We start from the raw sequence: 16,622 nt of genomic DNA on the forward strand, positions 1-16,622 counted from the left end.
AGGGTCAGTGCTGACGGAGTGCCACACTGTCAGAGGGTCAATACTGAGGGAGTGCCGCACTGTCAGAGGGTCAGTGCTGAGGGAGTGCCCCACTGTCGGAGGGTCAGTGCTGAGGGAGTGCCACACTGTCAGAGGGTCAGTGCTGAGGGAGTGCCTCACTGTCGGAAGGTCAGTGCTGAGGGAGTGCCACACTGTCAGAGGGTCATTGCTGAAGGAGTGCCTCACTGTCAGAGGGTCAGTGCTGAGGGAGTGCCTCACTGTCGGAGGGTCAGTGCTGAGGGAGTGCCTCACTGTCGGAGGGTCAGTGCTGAGGGAGTGCCACACTGTCGGAGGGTCAGTGCTGAGGGAGTGCCACACTGTCAGAGGGTCAATAATGAGGGAGTGCCTCACTGTCGGAGGGTCAGTGCTGAGGGAGTGCCTCACTGTCAGAGTGTCAGTGCTGAGGGAGTGCCGCACTGTCAGAGGGTCAGTGCTGAGGGAGTGCCTCACTTTCGGAGGGTCAGTGCTGAGGGAGTGTCTCACTGTCGGAGGGTCAGTGCTGAGGGAGTGCCTCACTGTCAGAGTGTCAGTGCTGAGGGAGTGCCGCACTGTCGGAGGGTAAGTGCTGAGGGAGTGCCTCACTGTCGGAGGGTCAGTGCTGAGGGAGTGCCGCACTGTCGGAGGGTCAGTGCTGAGGGAGTGCCACACTGTCGGAGGGTCAGTGCTGAGGGAGTGCCTCACTGTCGGAGGGTCAGTGCTGAGGGAGTGCCGCACTGTCGGAGGGTCAGTGCTGAGAGAGTGCCGCACTGTCGGAGGGTCAGTGCTGAGGGAGTGCCTCACTGTCGGAGGGTCAGTGCTGAGGGAGTGCCTCACTGTCGGAGGGTCAGTGCTGTGGGAGTGCCGCACTGTCACAGGGTCAGTGCTGAGGGAGTGCCGCACTGTCGGAGGGTCAGTGCTGAGGGAGTGCCTCACTGTCGGAGGGTCAGTGCTGAGGGAGTGCCTCACTGTCGGAGTGTCAGTGCTGAGGGAATGCCTCCCTGTCGGAGGGTCAGTGCTGAGGGAGTGCCTCACTGTCGGAGGGTCAGTGCTGAGGGAGTGCCTCACTGTCGGAGTGTCAGTGCTGAGGGAATGCCTCCCTGTCGGAGGGTCAGTGCTGAGGGAGTGCCACACGTCAGAGGGTCACTACTGAGGGAGTGCCACACTGTCGGATGGTCAGTGCCGAGGGAGTGCTGAACTGTCAGGGGGTCAGTGCTGAGGGATTGTCGCACTGTTGGAGGGTCAGTGCTGAGGGAGTGCCGCACTGTCAGGGAGTCAGTGCTGAGGGAGTGCCACACTGTCAGGGGGTCAGTGCTGAGGGAGTGCCGCACTGTCGGAGGGTCAGTGCTGAGGGAGTGCCGCACTGTCAGAGGGTCAGCATTGACGGAGTGCCTCACTGTCAGAGGGTCAGTGCTGAGGGAGTGCCGCACTGTCAGGGAGTCAGTGCTGAGGGAGTGCCACACTGTTAGGGTGTCAGTGCTGAGTGAGTGCCGCACTGTCAGGGAGTCAGTGCTGAGGGAGTGCCGCACTGTCAGAGGGTCAGTACTGAGGGAGTGCCGCACTGTCAGGGAGTCAGTGCTGAGGGAGTGCCGCACTGTCAGAGGGTCAGTACTGAGGGAGTGCTGCACTGTTGGATGGTCAGTGCTGAGGGAGTGCCGCACTGTCAGAGGGTCAGTGCTGAGGGATTGCCGCACTGTCGGAGGGTCAGTGCTGAGGGAGTGCCGCACTGTCAGGGAGTCAGTGCTGAGGGAGTGCCGCACTGTCAGAGGGTCAGTACTGAGGGAGTGCCGCACTGTCAGAGGGTCAGTAATGAGGGAGTGCCACACTGTCGGAGGGTCAGTGCTGACGGAGTGCCACACTGTCAGAGGGTCAATACTGAGGGAGTGCCGCACTGTCAGAGGGTCAGTGCTGAGGGAGTGCCGCACTGTCAGAAGGTCAGTGCTGAGGGAGTGCCGCACTGTCGGAGGGTCAGTACTGAGGGAGTGCCGCACTTTCAGAGGGTCAGTGCTGAGGGAGTTCCGCACTGTCAGCGAGTCAGTGCTGAGGGAGTGCCGCACTGTCAGAGGGTCAGTGCTGAGGGAGTGCCGCACTGTCAGGGAGTCAGTGCTGAGGGAGTGCCGCACTGTCAGAGGGTCAGTGCTGAGGGAGTGCCGCACTGTCAGAGGGTCAGTGCTGAGGGAGGGTCGCACTGTCAGGGGGTCAGTGCTGAGGTAGTGCCGCACTATCAGAGGGTCAGTACTGAGGGAGTGCCGCACTGTCGGAGGGTCAGTGCTGAGGCAGTGCCGCACTGTCGGAGGGTCAGTACTGAGGGTGCTGCACTGTCAGAGGGTCAGTGCTGAGGGAGTGCTGCACTGTTGGATGGTCAATGCTGAGGGAGTGCCGCACTGTCAGAGGGTCAATACTGAGGGAGTGCCACGCTGTCGGAGGGTCAGTGCTGAGGGAGTGCCACACTGTCAGAGGGTCAGTACTGAGGGAGTGCCGCACTGTCAGACGGTCAGTGCTGAGGGAGTGCCACACGTCAGAGGGTCAATACTGAGGGAGTGCCACACTGTCGGAGGGTCAGTGCTGAGGGAGTGCCACACTGTCAGAGGGTCAATAATGTGGGAGTGCCTCACTGTCGGAGGGTCAGTGCTGAGGGAGTGCCGCACTGTCAGAGGGTCAGTGCTGAGGGAGTGCCTCACTTTCGGAGGGTCAGTGCTGAGGGAGTGCCACACGTCAGAGGGTCAATACTGAGGGAGTGCCACACTGTCGGAGGGTCAGTGCCGAGGGAGTGCTGAACTGTCAGGGGGTCAGTGCTGAGGGATTGTCGCACTGTTGGAGGGTCAGTGCTGAGGGAGTGCCGCACTGTCAGGGAGTCAGTGCTGAAGGAGTGCCACACTGTCGGAGGGTCAGTGCTGAGGGAGTGCCGCACTGTCAGAGGGTCAGCATTGACGGAGTGCCTCACTGTCAGAGGGTCAGTGCTGAGGGAGTGCCGCACTGTCAGGGAGTCAGTGCTGAGGGAGTGCCACACTGTTAGGGTGTCAGTGCTGAGTGAGTGCCGCACTGTCGGAGGGTCAGTGCTGAGGGAGTGCCGCACTGTCAGGGAGTCAGTGCTGAGGGAGTGCCGCACTGTCAGAGGGTCAGTACTGAGGGAGTGCCGCACTGTCTGAGGTCTGTGCTGAGGGAGTGCCGCACTGTCAGAGGGTCAGTACTGAGGGAGTGCTGCACTGTTGGATGGTCAATGCTGAGGGAGTGCCGCACTGTCAGAGGGTCAGCACTGAGGGAGTGCTGCACTATCAGAGGGTCAGTACTGAGGGAGTGCCGCACTGTCAGGGAGTCAGTGCTGAGGGAGTGCCGCACTGTCAGAGGGTCAGTACTGAGGGAGTGCCGCACTGTCAGAGGGTCAGTGCTGAGGGAGTGCCACACTGTCGGAGGGTCAGTGCTGACGGAGTGCCACACTGTCAGAGGGTCAATACTGAGGGAGTGCCGCACTGTCAGAGGGTCAGTGCTGAGGGAGTGCCACACTGTCAGGGAGTCAGTGCTGAGCGAGTGCCGCACTGTCGGAGGGTCAGGACTGAGGGAGTGCCGCACTGTCAGAGGGTCAGTGCTGAGGGAGTGCCGCACTGTCAGCGAGTCAGTGCTGAGGGAGTGCCGCACTGTCAGAGGGTCAGTGCTGAGGGAGTGCCGCACTGTCAGGGAGTCAGTGCTGAGGGAGTGCCGCACTGTCAGAGGGTCAGTGCTGAGGGAGTGCCGCACTGTCAGAGGGTCAGTGCTGAGGGAGGGTCGCACTGTCAGGGGGTCAGTGCTGAGGTAGTGCCGCACTATCAGAGGGTCATTACTGAGGGAGTGCCGCACTGTCGGTGGGTCAGTGCTGAGGCAGTGCCGCACTGTCGGAGGGTCAGTACTGAGAGTGCTGCACTGTCAGAGGGTCAGTGCTGAGGGAGTGCTGCACTGTTGGATGGTCAATGCTGAGGGAGTGCCGCACTGTCAGAGGGTCAATACTGAGGGAGTGCCACGCTGTCGGAGGGTCAGTGCTGAGGGAGTACCACACTGTCAGAGGGTCAGTACTGAGGGAGTGCCGCACTGTCAGAGGGTCAGTGCTGAGGGAGTGCCACACGTCAGAGGGTCAATACTGAGGGAGTGCCACACTGTCGGAGGGTCAGTGCTGAGGGAGTGCCACACTGTCAGAGGGTCAGTGCCGAGGGAGTGCTGAACTGTCAGGGGGTCAGTGCTGAGGGATTGTCGCACTGTCAGGGGGTCAGTGCTGAGGGAGTGCCGCACTGTCGGAGGGTCAGTGCTGAGGGAGTGCCGCACTGTCAGAGGGTCAGCATTGACGGCGTGCCTCACTGTCAGAGGGTCAGTGCTGAGGGAGTGCCGCACTGTCAGGGAGTCAGTGCTGAGGGAGTGCCACACTGTTAGGGTGTCAGTGCTGAGTGAGTGCCGCACTGTCGGAGGGTCAGTGCTGAGGGAGTGCCGCACTGTCAGGGAGTCAGTGCTGAGGGAGTGCCGCACTGTCTGAGGTCAGTGCTGAGGGAGTGCCGCACTGTCAGAGGGTCAGTACTGAGGGAGTGCTGCACTGTTGGATGGTCAATGCTGAGGGAGTGCCGCACTGTCAGAGGGTCAGCACTGAGGGAGTGCTGCACTATCAGAGGGTCAGTACTGAGGGAGTGCCGCACTGTCAGGGAGTCAGTGCTGAGGGAGTGCCGCACTGTCAGAGGGTCAGTACTGAGGGAGTGCCGCAATGTCAGAGGGTCAGTGCTGAGGGAGTGCCACACTGTCGGAGGGTCAGTGCTGACGGAGTGCCACACTGTCAGAGGGTCAATACTGAGGGAGTGCCGCACTGTCAGAGGGTCAGTGCTGAGGGAGTGCCCCACTGTCGGAAGGTCAGTGCTGAGGGAGTGCCAGACTGTCAGAGGGTCAGTGCTGAGGGAGTGCCTCACTGTCGGAAGGTCAGTGCTGAGGGAGTGCCACACTGTCAGAGGGTCATTGCTGAAGGAGTGCCTCACTGTCAGAGGGTCAGTGCTGAGGGAGTGCCTCACTGTCGGAGGGTCAGTGCTGAGGGAGTGCCTCACTGTCGGAGGGTCAGTGCTGAGGGAGTGCCACACTGTCGGAGGGTCAGTGCTGAGGGAGTGCCACACTGTCAGAGGGTCAAGAATGAGGGAGTGCCTCACTGTCGGAGGGTCAGTGCTGAGGGAGTGCCTCACTGTCAGAGTGTCAGTGCTGAGGGAGTGCCGCACTGTCAGAGGGTCAGTGCTGAGGGAGTGCCTCACTTTCGGAGGGTCAGTGCTGAGGGAGTGTCTCACTGTCGGAGGGTCAGTGCTGAGGGAGTGCCGCACTGTCGGAGGGTCAGTGCTGAGGGAGTGCCACACTGTCGGAGGGTCAGTGCTGAGGGAGTGCCTCACTGTCGGAGGGTCAGTGCTGAGGGAGTGCCGCACTGTCGGAGCGTCAGTGCTGAGAGAGTGCCTCACTGTCGGAGTGTCAGTGCTGAGGGAGTGCCTCACTGTCGGAGGGTCAGTGCTGTGGGAGTGCCGCACTGTCACAGGGTCAGTGCTGAGGGAGTGCCGCACTGTCGGAGGGTCAGTGCTGAGGGAGTGCCGCACTGTCGGAGGGTCAGTGCTGAGGGAGTGCCTCACTGTCGGAGGGTCAGTGCTGAGGGAGTGCCTCACTGTCGGAGGGTCAGTGCTGTGGGAGTGCCGCACTGTCACAGGGTCAGTGCTGAGGGAGTGCCGCACTGTCGGAGGGTCAGTGCTGAGGGAGTGCCTCACTGTCGGAGGGTCAGTGCTGAGGGAGTGCCTCACTGTCGGAGTGTCAGTGCTGAGGGAATGCCTCCCTGTCGGAGGGTCAGTGCTGAGGGAGTGCCTCACTGTCGGATGGTCAGTGCTGAGGGAGTGCCTCACTGTCGGAGGGTCAGTGCTGAGGGAGTGCCACACTGTCAGAGGGTCAGTGCTGAGGGAGTGCCACACTGTCAGAGGGTCAGTACTGAGGGAGTGCTGCACTGTCGGAGGGTCAGTGCTGAGGGAGTGCTGCACTGTCGGAGGGTCAGTGCTGAATAAGTGCCACACTGTCAGAGGGTCAGTGCTGAGGGAGTGCTGCACTGTCAGAGGGTCAGTGCTGAGGGAGTGCTGCACTGTCAGAGGGTCAGTGCTGCACTGTCGGAGGGTCAGTGCTGAGGGAGTGCCTCACTGTCAGAGGGTCAGTGCTGAGGGAGTGCTGCACTGTCAGAGGGTCAGTGCTGAGGGAGTGCTGCAATGTCAGAGGGTCTGTGCTGAGGGAGTGCCGCACTGTCAGAGGGTCAGTGCTGAGGGAGTGCTGCACTGTCGGAGGGTCAGTGCTGAGGGAGTGCCGCACTGTCGGAGGGTCAGTGCGGAGGGAGTGCCACACTGTCAGTGGGTCAGTGCTGAGGGAGTGCCTCACTGTCGGAAGGTCAGTGCTGAGGGAGTGCCACACTGTCAGAGGGTCAGTGCTGAGGGAGTGCCACACTGTCAGAGGGTCAGTACTGAGGGAGTGCTGCACTGTCGGAGGGTCAGTGCTGAGGGAGTGCTGCACTGTCGGAGGGTCAGTGCTGAATAAGTGCCACACTGTCAGAGGGTCTGTGCTGAGGGAGTGCTGCACTGTCAGAGGGTCAGTGCTGAGGGTGGGCTGCACTGTCAGAGGGTCAGTGCTGAGGGAGTGCTGCACTGTCGGAGGGTCAGTGCTGAGGGAGTGCTGCACTGTCAGAGGGTCAGTGCTGAGGGAGTGCTGCACTGTCGGAGGGTCAGTGCTGAGGGAGTGGGCACTGCCAGAGGGTCAGTGCTGAGGGAGTGCCGCACTGTCGGAGGGTCAGTGCTGAGGGAGTGCCACACTGTCAGAGGGTCAGTACTGAGGGAGTGCTGCACTGTCGGAGGGTCAGTGCTGAGGGAGTGCTGCACTGTCGGAGGGTCAGTGCTGAATAAGTGCCACACTGTCAGAGGGTCAGTGCTGAGGGAGTGCTGCACTGTCAGAGGGTCAGTGCTGAGGGAGTGCTGCACTGTCAGAGGGTCAGTGCTGAGGGAGTGCTGCACTGTCGGAGGGTCAGTGCTGTGGGAGTGCTGCACTGTCGGAGGGTCAGTGCTGAGGGAGTGCTGCACTGTCGGAGGGTCAGTGCTGAGGGAGTGGGCACTGCCAGAGGGTCAGTGCTGAGGGAGTGCCGCACTGTCGGATGGTCAGTGCTGAGGGAGTGGGCACTGCTAGAGGGTCAGTGCTGAGGGAGTGCCACACTGTCGGAGGGTCAGTGCTGAGGGAGTGCCGCACTGTCAGAAGGTCAGTGCTGAGGGAGTGCCGCACTGTCGGAGGGTCAGTGCTGAGGGAGTGCCGCACTGTCAGAGGGTCAGTGCTGAGGGAGTGCCGCACTGTCGGAGGGTCAGTGCTGAGGGAGTGCTGCACTGTCGGAGGGTCAGTGCTGAGGGAGTGCTGCACTGTCGGAGGGTCAGTGCTGAGGGAGTGCTGCACTGTCAGAGGGTCAGTGCTGAGGGAGTGCTGCACTGTCGGAGGGTCAGTGCTGAGGGAGTGCCGCACTGTCAGAGGGTCAGTGCTGAGGGAGTGCCGCAGTGTTGGAGGGTCAGTGCTGAGGGAGTGCTGCACTGTCAGAGGGTCAGTGCTGAGGGAGTGCTGCACTGTCGGAGGTTCAGTGCAGAGGGAGTGCCGCACTGTCGGAGGGTCAGTGCTGAGGGAGTGCCGCACTGTCGGAGGGTCAGTGCTGAGGGAGTGCCGCACTGTCAGAGGGTCAGTACTGAGGGAGTGCCGCACTGTCGGAGGGTCAGTGCTGAGGGAGTGCCGCACTGTCGGAGGGTCAGTGCTGAGGGAGTGCCGCACTGTCAGAGGGTCAGTGCTGAGGGAGTGCCGCACTGTCAGGGAGTCAGTGCTGAGGGAGTGCCGCACTGTCTGAGGGTCAGTGCTGAGGGAGTGCCGCACTGTCAGGGAGTCAGTGCTGAGGGGGTGCCGCACTGTCGGAGGGTCAGTACTGAGGGAGTGCCGCACTGTCAGAGGGTCAGTGCTGAGGGAGTGCCGCACTGTCAGCGAGTCAGTGCTGAGGGAGTGCCGCACTGTCAGAGGGTCAGTGCTGAGGGAGTGCCGCACTGTCAGGGAGTCAGTGCTGAGGGAGTGCCGCACTGTCAGAGGGTCAGTGCTGAGGGAGTGCCGCACTGTCAGAGGGTCAGTGCTGAGGGAGTGCTGCACTGTCGGAGGGTCAGTGCTGAGGGAGGGTCGCACTGTCAGGGGGTCAGTGCTGAGGTAGTGCCGCACTATCAGAGGGTCAGTACTGAGGGAGTGCCGCACTGTCGGAGGGTCAGTGCTGAGGCAGTGCCGCACTGTCGGAGGGTCAGTACTGAGGGTGCTGCACTGTCAGAGGGTCAGTGCTGAGGGAGTGCTGCACTGTTGGATGGTCAATGCTGAGGGAGTGCCGCACTGTCAGAGGGTCAATACTGAGGGAGTGCCACGCTGTCGGAGGGTCAGTGCTGAGGGAGTGCCACACTGTCAGAGGGTCAGTACTGAGGTAGTGCCGCACTGTCAGACGGTCAGTGCTGAGGGAGTGCCACACGTCAGAGGGTCAATACTGAGGGAGTGCCACACTGTCGGAGGGTCAGTGCTGAGGGAGTGCCACACTGTCAGAGGGTCAATAATGTGGGAGTGCCTCACTGTCGGAGGGTCAGTGCTGAGGGAGTGCCGCACTGTCAGAGGGTCAGTGCTGAGGGAGTGCCTCACTTTCGGAGTGTCAGTGCTGAGGGAGTGCCACACGTCAGAGGGTCAATACTGAGGGAGTGCCACACTGTCGGAGGGTCAGTGCCGAGGGAGTGCTGAACTGTCAGGGGGTCAGTGCTGAGGGATTGTCGCACTGTTGGAGGGTCAGTGCTGAGGGAGTGCCGCACTGTCAGGGAGTCAGTGCTGAGGGAGTGCCACACTGTCAGGGGGTCAGTGCTGAGGGAGTGCCGCACTGTCGGAGGGTCAGTGCTGAGGGAGTGCCGCACTGTCAGAGGGTCAGCATTGACGGAGTGCCTCACTGTCAGAGGGTCAGTGCTGAGGGAGTGGCGCACTGTCAGGGAGTCAGTGCTGAGGGAGTGCCACACTGTTAGGGTGTCAGTGCTGAGTGAGTGCCGCACTGTCGGAGGGTCAGTGCTGAGGGAGTGCCGCACTGTCAGGGAGTCAGTGCTGAGGGAGTGCCGCACTGTCTGAGGTCTGTGCTGAGGGAGTGCCGCACTGTCAGAGGGTCAGTACTGAGGGAGTGCTGCACTGTTGGATGGTCAATGCTGAGGGAGTGCCGCACTGTCAGAGGGTCAGCACTGAGGGAGTGCTGCACTATCAGAGGGTCAGTACTTAGGGAGTGCCGCACTGTCAGGGAGTCAGTGCTGAGGGAGTGCCGCACTGTCAGAGGGTCAGTACTGAGGGAGTGCCGCACTGTCAGAGGGTCAGTGCTGAGGGAGTGCCACACTGTCGGAGGGTCAGTGCTGACGGAGTGCCACACTGTCAGAGGGTCAATACTGAGGGAGTGCCGCACTGTCAGAGGGTCAGTGCTGAGGGAGTGCCCCACTGTCGGAGGGTCAGTGCTGAGGGAGTGCCACACTGTCAGAGGGTCAGTGCTGAGAGAGTGCCACACTGTCGGAGGGTCATTGCTGAAGGAGTGCCTCACTGTCAGAGGGTCAGTGCTGAGGGAGTGCCTCACTGTCGGAGGGTCAGTGCTGAGGGAGTGCCTCACTGTCGGAGGGTCAGTGCTGAGGGAGTGCCACACTGTCGGAGGGTCAGTGCTGAGGGAGTGCCACACTGTCAGAGGGTCAATAATGAGGGAGTGCCTCACTGTCGGAGGGTCAGTGCTGAGGGAGTGCCTCACTGTCAGAGGGTCAGTGCTGAGGGAGTGCCGCACTGTCAGAGGGTCAGTGCTGAGGGAGTGCCTCACTTTCGGAGGGTCAGTGCTGAGGGAGTGTCTCACTGTCAGAGGGTCAGTGCTGAGGGAGTGCCGCACTGTCGGAGGGTCTGTGCTGACGGAGTGCCGCACTGTCGGAGGGTCAGTGCTGAGGGAGTGCCTCACTGTCGGAGGGTCAGTGCTGAGGGAGTGCCGCACTGTCGGAGGGTCAGTGCTGAGGGAGTGCCACACTGTCGGAGGGTCAGTGTTGAGGGAGTGCCTCACTGTCGGAGGGTCAGTGCTGAGGGAGTGCCGCACTGTCGGAGGGTCAGTGCTGAGAGAGTGCCGCACTGTCGGAGGGTCAGTGCTGAGGGAGTGCCTCACTGTCGGATGGTCAGTGCTGAGGGAGTGCCTCACTGTCGGAGGGTCAGTGCTGTGGGAGTGCCGCACTGTCACAGGGTCAGTGCTGAGGGAGTGCCGCACTGTCGGAGGGTCAGTGCTGAGGGAGTGCCTCACTGTCGGAGGGTCAGTGCTGAGGGAGTGCCTCACTGTCGGAGTGTCAGTGCTGAGGGAATGCCTCCCTGTCGGAGGGTCAGTGCTGAGGGAGTGCCTCACTGTCGGATGGTCAGTGCTGAGGGAGTGCCTCACTGTCGGAGGGTCAGTGCTGAGGGAGTGCCACACTGTCGGAGGGTCAGTGCTGAGGGAGTGCCACACTGTCAGAGGGTCAGTACTGAGGGAGTGCTGCACTGTCGGAGGGTCAGTGCTGAGGGAGTGCTGCACTGTCGGAGGGTCAGTGCTGAATAAGTGCCACACTGTCAGAGGGTCAGTGCTGAGGGAGTGCTGCACTGTCAGAGGGTCAGTGCTGAGGGAGTGCTGCACTGTCAGAGGGTCAGTGCTGAGGGAGTGCCGCACTGTCAGAGGGTCAGTGCTGAGGGAGTGCTGCACTGTCAGAGGGTCAGTGCTGAGGGAGTGCTGCACTGTCGGAGGGTCAGTGCTGAGGGAGTGCCGCACTGTCGGAGGGTCAGTGCGGAGGGAGTGCCACACTGTCAGTGGGTCAGTGCTGAGGGAGTGCTGCACTGTCAGAGTGTCAGTGCTGAGGGAGTGCTGCACTGTCAGAGGGTCAGTGCTGAGGGAGTGCTGCACTGTCAGAGGGTCAGTGCTGCACTGTCGGAGGGTCAGTGCTGAGGGAGTGCCTCACTGTCAGAGGGTCAGTGCTGAGGGAGTGCTGCACTGTCAGAGGGTCAGTGCTGAGGGAGTGCTGCACTGTCAGAGGGTCAGTGCTGAGGGAGTGCCGCACTGTCAGAGGGTCAGTGCTGAGGGAGTGCTGCACTGTCAGAGGGTCAGTGCTGAGGGAGTGCTGCACTGTCGGAGGGTCAGTGCTGAGGGAGTGCCGCACTGTCGGAGGGTCAGTGCGGAGGGAGTGCCACACTGTCAGTGGGTCAGTGCTGAGGGAGTGCTGCACTGTCAGAGGGTCAGTGCTGAGGGAGTGCTGCACTGTCAGAGGGTCAGTGCTGAGGGAGTGCTGCACTGTCGGAGGGTCAGTGCTGAGGGAGTGCTGCACTGTCGGAGGGTCAGTGCTGAGGGAGTGCTGCACTGTCGGAGGGTCAGTGCTGAGGGAGTGCTGCACTGTCGGAGGGTCAGTGCTGAGGGAGTGCTGCACTGTCGGAGGGTCAGTGCTGAGGGAGTGGGCACTGCCAGAGGGTCAGTGCTGAGGGAGTGCCGCACTGTCGGAGGGTCAGTGCTGAGGGAGTGGGCACTGCTAGAGGGTCAGTGCTGAGGGAGTGCCACACTGTCGGAGGGTCAGTGCTGAGGGAGTGCCGCACTGTCAGAAGGTCAGTGCTGAGGAAGTGCCGCACTGTCGGAGGGTCAGTGCTGAGGGAGTGCCGCACTGTCAGAGGGTCAGTGCTGAGGGAGTGCCGCACTGTCGGAGGGTCAGTGCTGAGGGAGTGCTGCACTGTCGGAGGGTCAGTGCTGAGGGAGTGCTGCACTGTCGGAGGGTCAGTGCTGAGGGAGTGCTGCACTGTCAGAGGGTCAGTGCTGATTGAGTGCTGCACTGTCGGAGGGTCAGTGCTGAGGGAGTGCTGCACTGTCAGAGGGTCAGTGCTGAGGGAGTGCCGCAGTGTTAGAGGGTCAGTGCTGAGGGAGTGCTGCACTGTCAGAGGGTCAGTGCTGAGGGAGTCCCGCAGTGTTGGAGGGTCAGTGCTGAGGGAGTGCTGCACTGTCAGAGGGTCAGTACTGAGGGAGTGCTGCACTGTCTGAGGGTCAGTGCTGAGGGAGTGCTGCACTGTCGGAGGTTCAGTGCTGAGGGAGTGCTGCACTGTCAGAGGGTCAGTGCTGAGGGAGTGCCGCAGTGTTGGAGGGTCAGTGCTGAGGGAGTGCTGCACTGTCAGAGGGTCAGTGCTGAGGGAGTGCTGCACTGTCTGAGGGTCAGTGCTGAGGGAGTGCTGCACTGTCGGAGGTTCACTGCTGAGGGAGTGCTGCACTGTCAGAGGGTCAGTGCTGAGGGAGTGCCGCAGTGTTGGAGGGTCAGTGCTGAGGGAGTGCTGCACTGTCAGAGGGTCAGTGCTGAGGGAGTGCCGCAGTGTTGGAGGGTCAGTGCTGAGGGAGTGCTGCACTGTCAGAGGGTCAGTACTGAGGGAGTGCCGCACTGTCAGAGGGTCAGTACTGAGGGAGTGCTGCACTGTCAGAGGGTCAGTGCTGAGGGAGTGCCGCAGTGTTGGAGGGTCAGTGCTGAGGGAGTGCTGCACTGTCGGTGGGTCAGTGCTGAGGGAGTGGTGATGCTGACTGCCAAAGAGTTGCTTTCTATCCACTGAGTTGGAAATCAATGTTTCCGGAATATCGGATCGGTGTGTAAGGGAATGTGGCCTGGTCCACTGCCCAGTTATTATTTCGGAACAAGTTCGGAAAGTTCCTTGGCACCATCTGACTCTGCTCCCACGTTGCTGTGTGAAAACGGACTGTCCTTCAGGTTGGTTGGAAAGCTCTCTGGGATTTTCTGAAGAAAGCTAGCTGGAAGTATAATTCCTTTCTCTATGTGGAGTCATGTGGGAGGGGGGGGTGGTGTGGTATAATTACCGAAACCATTAACAGCGCCCCATGGTTCCCTGCGTTAGAATGTTCTGGAAGGGATTGCGCTGACTTGCCGTTGTTACTCACCACAGCTTTCTGTGACTGATGATGGCTGTCTCGACATCCCTCTGTGTCATCATCATCATCATCATCTTCGGAGTCTGTGCAGTCCACGGTGGCCTTTTGGGTTTGCCTTTCTGTGTCCTTGCTCTGCTTCAGCTCCTCTTTACCATCAGTGTCACACTCTCCTGTAACACAGACACTCATTCCAGACCCTTCCCACATTTTCCTTTCTTCAGGGAAGGCGGCTGTCCCAACATCGACTGCCTGTCTGTCCCAAACTGCTCAGGGGGTAATAAAGACCCTGCTGTGGGTCTGGAGTCACAGGTAGGCCAGACCAGGGACAGGATGGAGGGCGTCCTCCCCTGAAATGACCCAGGTGAGTCTTTACAACAACCAGTGATGGTCACCGTTAGGCTTGACGTTAATTCTAAGTTTTCTCATGGTGAGGTTGGAATCCGTGTCCTCAGAACATTGATCATACAGTACAGGAGCAGGAGTAGGCCATTCAGCCCATAGGAGAAAGTGAGGACTGCAGATGCTGGAGATCAGAGCTGAAAATGTGTTGCTGGAAAAGCGCAGCAGGTCAGGCAGCATCCAGGGAACAGGAGAATCGACGTTTCGGGCATGAGCTTATGCTCAAAACGTTGATTCTCCTGCTCCTTGGATGCTGCCTGACCTGCTGCGCTTTTCCAGCAACACATTACCAGCTCATTCAGCCCATTGAGTCTGCTCTGCCATTCACTGAGGTCATGGCTTATTTGATCACTTCAACCCCAATTTCCTGCCTTTTCCCTCGAACCCTGGGTGGGGTGGGGGGGGGGGAGGTGTGGGGTGTGTTACTGATGCCGAGTGTCTGGATTTCATTCCCAATGGAATGACCATGACCACCTCCCCTTCAATCACAATGAGGTGCTATGGTGTCTCCTTATCTCCTGGTCACCTCTCCACCCCCACCCCATTCCAGATGTACATGCAGACAGCGCTCATTCAAACCAAGCTCTGGAAGGTTGGGAATCTGAGTGGGAGACAGGAAATGTTTGATTGTAACAGGGAGATATCTGCTTCCCTCCTGTTTTGGTACCCCAGGGCAGGGGGTGGGGCTAGGGGGCACAGGGATCAGGATAATTCCCAGCTCCATAGCCCTGACCCTGGAACGCGTGCAGTGGGGTTTATTTCGGAGAGGGGGGGTGCGGGGATTGCGGGTTGGAGGAGGGTGAGTGTTCTGTGAGTCAGGTTGGGAGACTCTGGTGATGGGACAGGGTGGCTGAGGGAGGCAGCAGTCTGCCCCGGGCATCTGCCTCAGCCAATCAGCACTTTATCAAAACATTAACAAATTATACACAGCGCGTTGTGAGGCCCTCCCCTCAGAGCCCCCAGAACACTCCATCCATGCTGCTGCCCATCCCCATGGTCCCTCATACCCACACTCCCGCTCCCTCAGAGACTCATGCCAACGTGGTACCTACCAACGTCATGTCCACCCTTTGTCCCTCACTCACTCCCCATTGTCCTTTACCTCCCGTGGACCATGTGCACTGGACAGAGCTCAGGGCCCACAGTGACAGGAGATTAAATTGCTAAGTATCTAAGTATTAAATTGTTTGAAAATGGCCTTGATAAAATTCATGCATGATACTGAACCTCATCGGGTCAAGATAAGATTATAATACAATAAGGTCTACAAGCAGAATTAGGTCATTCAGCCCATTGAGCCCGCTCTGTCGTTTGGTCAGCACTGAGATGTTTCTCAATCCCAAAATCCTGAAATTCCCTCCCCAAAGGCCCACAGCAGGTGGACAGCAGTGGGTCATAAAGAGAGCTCACCCACACCTTGCCAATAAAGGCCCAGTCAGTGACACCCCCACCTCACAGGTCAATAATTAAAAAGTAATTTCTATATGTATTGGTTCCTACTGTTCACAATTGTGAAAAGCAACCCTTAATGGGGAGGGGGAGAGGGAGTGAGGGAGAGGGAGTGGGAGCAAGGGGAGAGGTAGTGAAGGGGGAGGGGAGAGGGAGTGAGGGAGAGGGAGTGGGAGCAAGGGGAGAGGTAGTGAAGGGGGAGGGGAGAGGGAGTGAGGGAGAGGGAGTGGGAGCAAGGGGAGAGGTAGTGGAGGGGGAGGGGAGAGGGATTGAGGGAGAGGGATGGAGGAGAGAGAGTGAGGGAGAGGGATAGGGGGAAAGGGAGTGAGGAAGTGGGTTGGGGAGAAGGAGGAGTGAAATGGGAGAGGGAATGAAAGGGGGGAGCGGAGAGGGAGTGTGGGAAATGGAGAGGAGGGAGGGGGAGAAGGAGGGAGACTGGGGGAGGGCAAGTGGGATTGAGGAAGGGGAGAGGGAAGAGTGAATGAGGGAAGAGGGAGTGAGGGATGTGGGGAAGGCCAAAAGGGAGTGGGGGAGGGGGAGAGGAAGGGAGTGAGGGATAGGGTGGAGGTTGGGGAGAGGGAAAGGGCAAGAGGGAGAGGGAGGAGGGGGAGAGGGAGAGAGATAGAGGATGGGAGAGGGAATGAGGGAGGGGGAGGGGAGTGAGGGGGAGAGAATGAGGGAGGGGGAGGAGGGGAGTGAAGGAGAGTGAGGACAGTGAGAGGGAGGGAGGGGGTGGAGGAGAGGGAGTGAGGGAGTGAGAGACTGGGGCAGGTAGTAGGAATTCAGGGAGAGTAGGGGAGAGGGTGAGCGGAACTGTGGGAAAGGGGGAAAGGGAGTGAGGGAAACTGGGGTGGAGATAGGAAGTGAGGGAGATTGGGAGGGGAGCGAATAGGGGACGAGGGGAGGGTACTGCAGAGCAGGTGGGATTCGGGGTGTACAAAGTGAACAGGATCCCACATTGTGGGGAATACACACCTTCACTGTCCAGATGGAAATCCCGTGGGAACATGATTCCACAGCCCATGATATCTCCCTTGTAACAGCGCGGACCGAATGGATGTCCCACTCCACTCCCATAGAATATCTTCCCATCATCTGAAAATCAACAAACCATTCCAGTCAGATCATTGCATAAACAACAATCAGTTAATCAATAGTTCCAATGGATTTCTAAATCTATCTCGACACAGGCTGCATCTTACACCAAATATTGTGTTAAACAAGGACACATTCAATGCTCTGCACTAATTTCCTCATCAATCAAACTGGAGAGAGCTTTACTCTGTATCTAACCCTGTGCTGTCCCTCACTGTCCCACTGGGGACAGTATCTGATATATAACTGGGAGAACATGAAACTATAAGATATGGAAAATATGAGCTATTTTTATTGAGGTGGAAATTTCAAGTATTAAGAATTTTCCGTGTCATACTCATGACCAACAGATAGCACCTGACTGCCGTAAGATCAGGAATCCTGCAGCCAGTAACTCACCTCCTGACTCCCCCAAAGCCTGTCCACCATCTACAAGGCCCCAGTCCGGAGTGATATGGAATACTCCCCACTTGCCCCTGGATGGGGGCAGCTCCAACAACAATCAAGAAGCTTGACACCATCCAGGACAAAGCAGCCGCTTGATTGGCAGCTAAGAGGGATGTGGAATTTGACCCAATCGGGATCCACAAGCAAACTTGCTTCTCTCTCTCACTATGAGAAAATGTGAACATTTGATAATGGTTCTGTGTCATTGAGCTGTGGAGGTCTATAGCACAGAAAAAGGCCC

General features: G+C 59.5%; 1 protein-coding gene across 2 annotated transcripts in view; it reads right to left on the reverse strand.

Annotated features, from left to right (window-relative positions):
- Positions 1-16,622, reverse strand: part of LOC148149685 (SPRY domain-containing protein 3-like) — a 1,210,740-nt gene that overhangs the window by 77,920 nt on the left and 1,116,198 nt on the right. For both annotated transcript variants that reach the window (XM_087988635.1, XM_087988636.1), the window contains exons 9-10: positions 15,815-15,934; positions 13,001-13,161 (exon numbers count right to left, since the gene is read on the reverse strand). In XM_087988635.1, coding sequence (XP_087844761.1) covers positions 13,001-13,161; positions 15,815-15,934 — 281 coding nt within the window. The remainder of the gene's footprint in view (positions 1-13,000; positions 13,162-15,814; positions 15,935-16,622) is intronic.

This window comes from Chiloscyllium plagiosum, unplaced genomic scaffold (genome assembly GCF_037043375.1).
Source record: "Chiloscyllium plagiosum isolate Xiang-an unplaced genomic scaffold, Cpla_swu_hap1 HiC_scaffold_7, whole genome shotgun sequence".
NCBI classification, from domain to species: Eukaryota; Metazoa; Chordata; class Chondrichthyes; order Orectolobiformes; family Hemiscylliidae; genus Chiloscyllium; species Chiloscyllium plagiosum.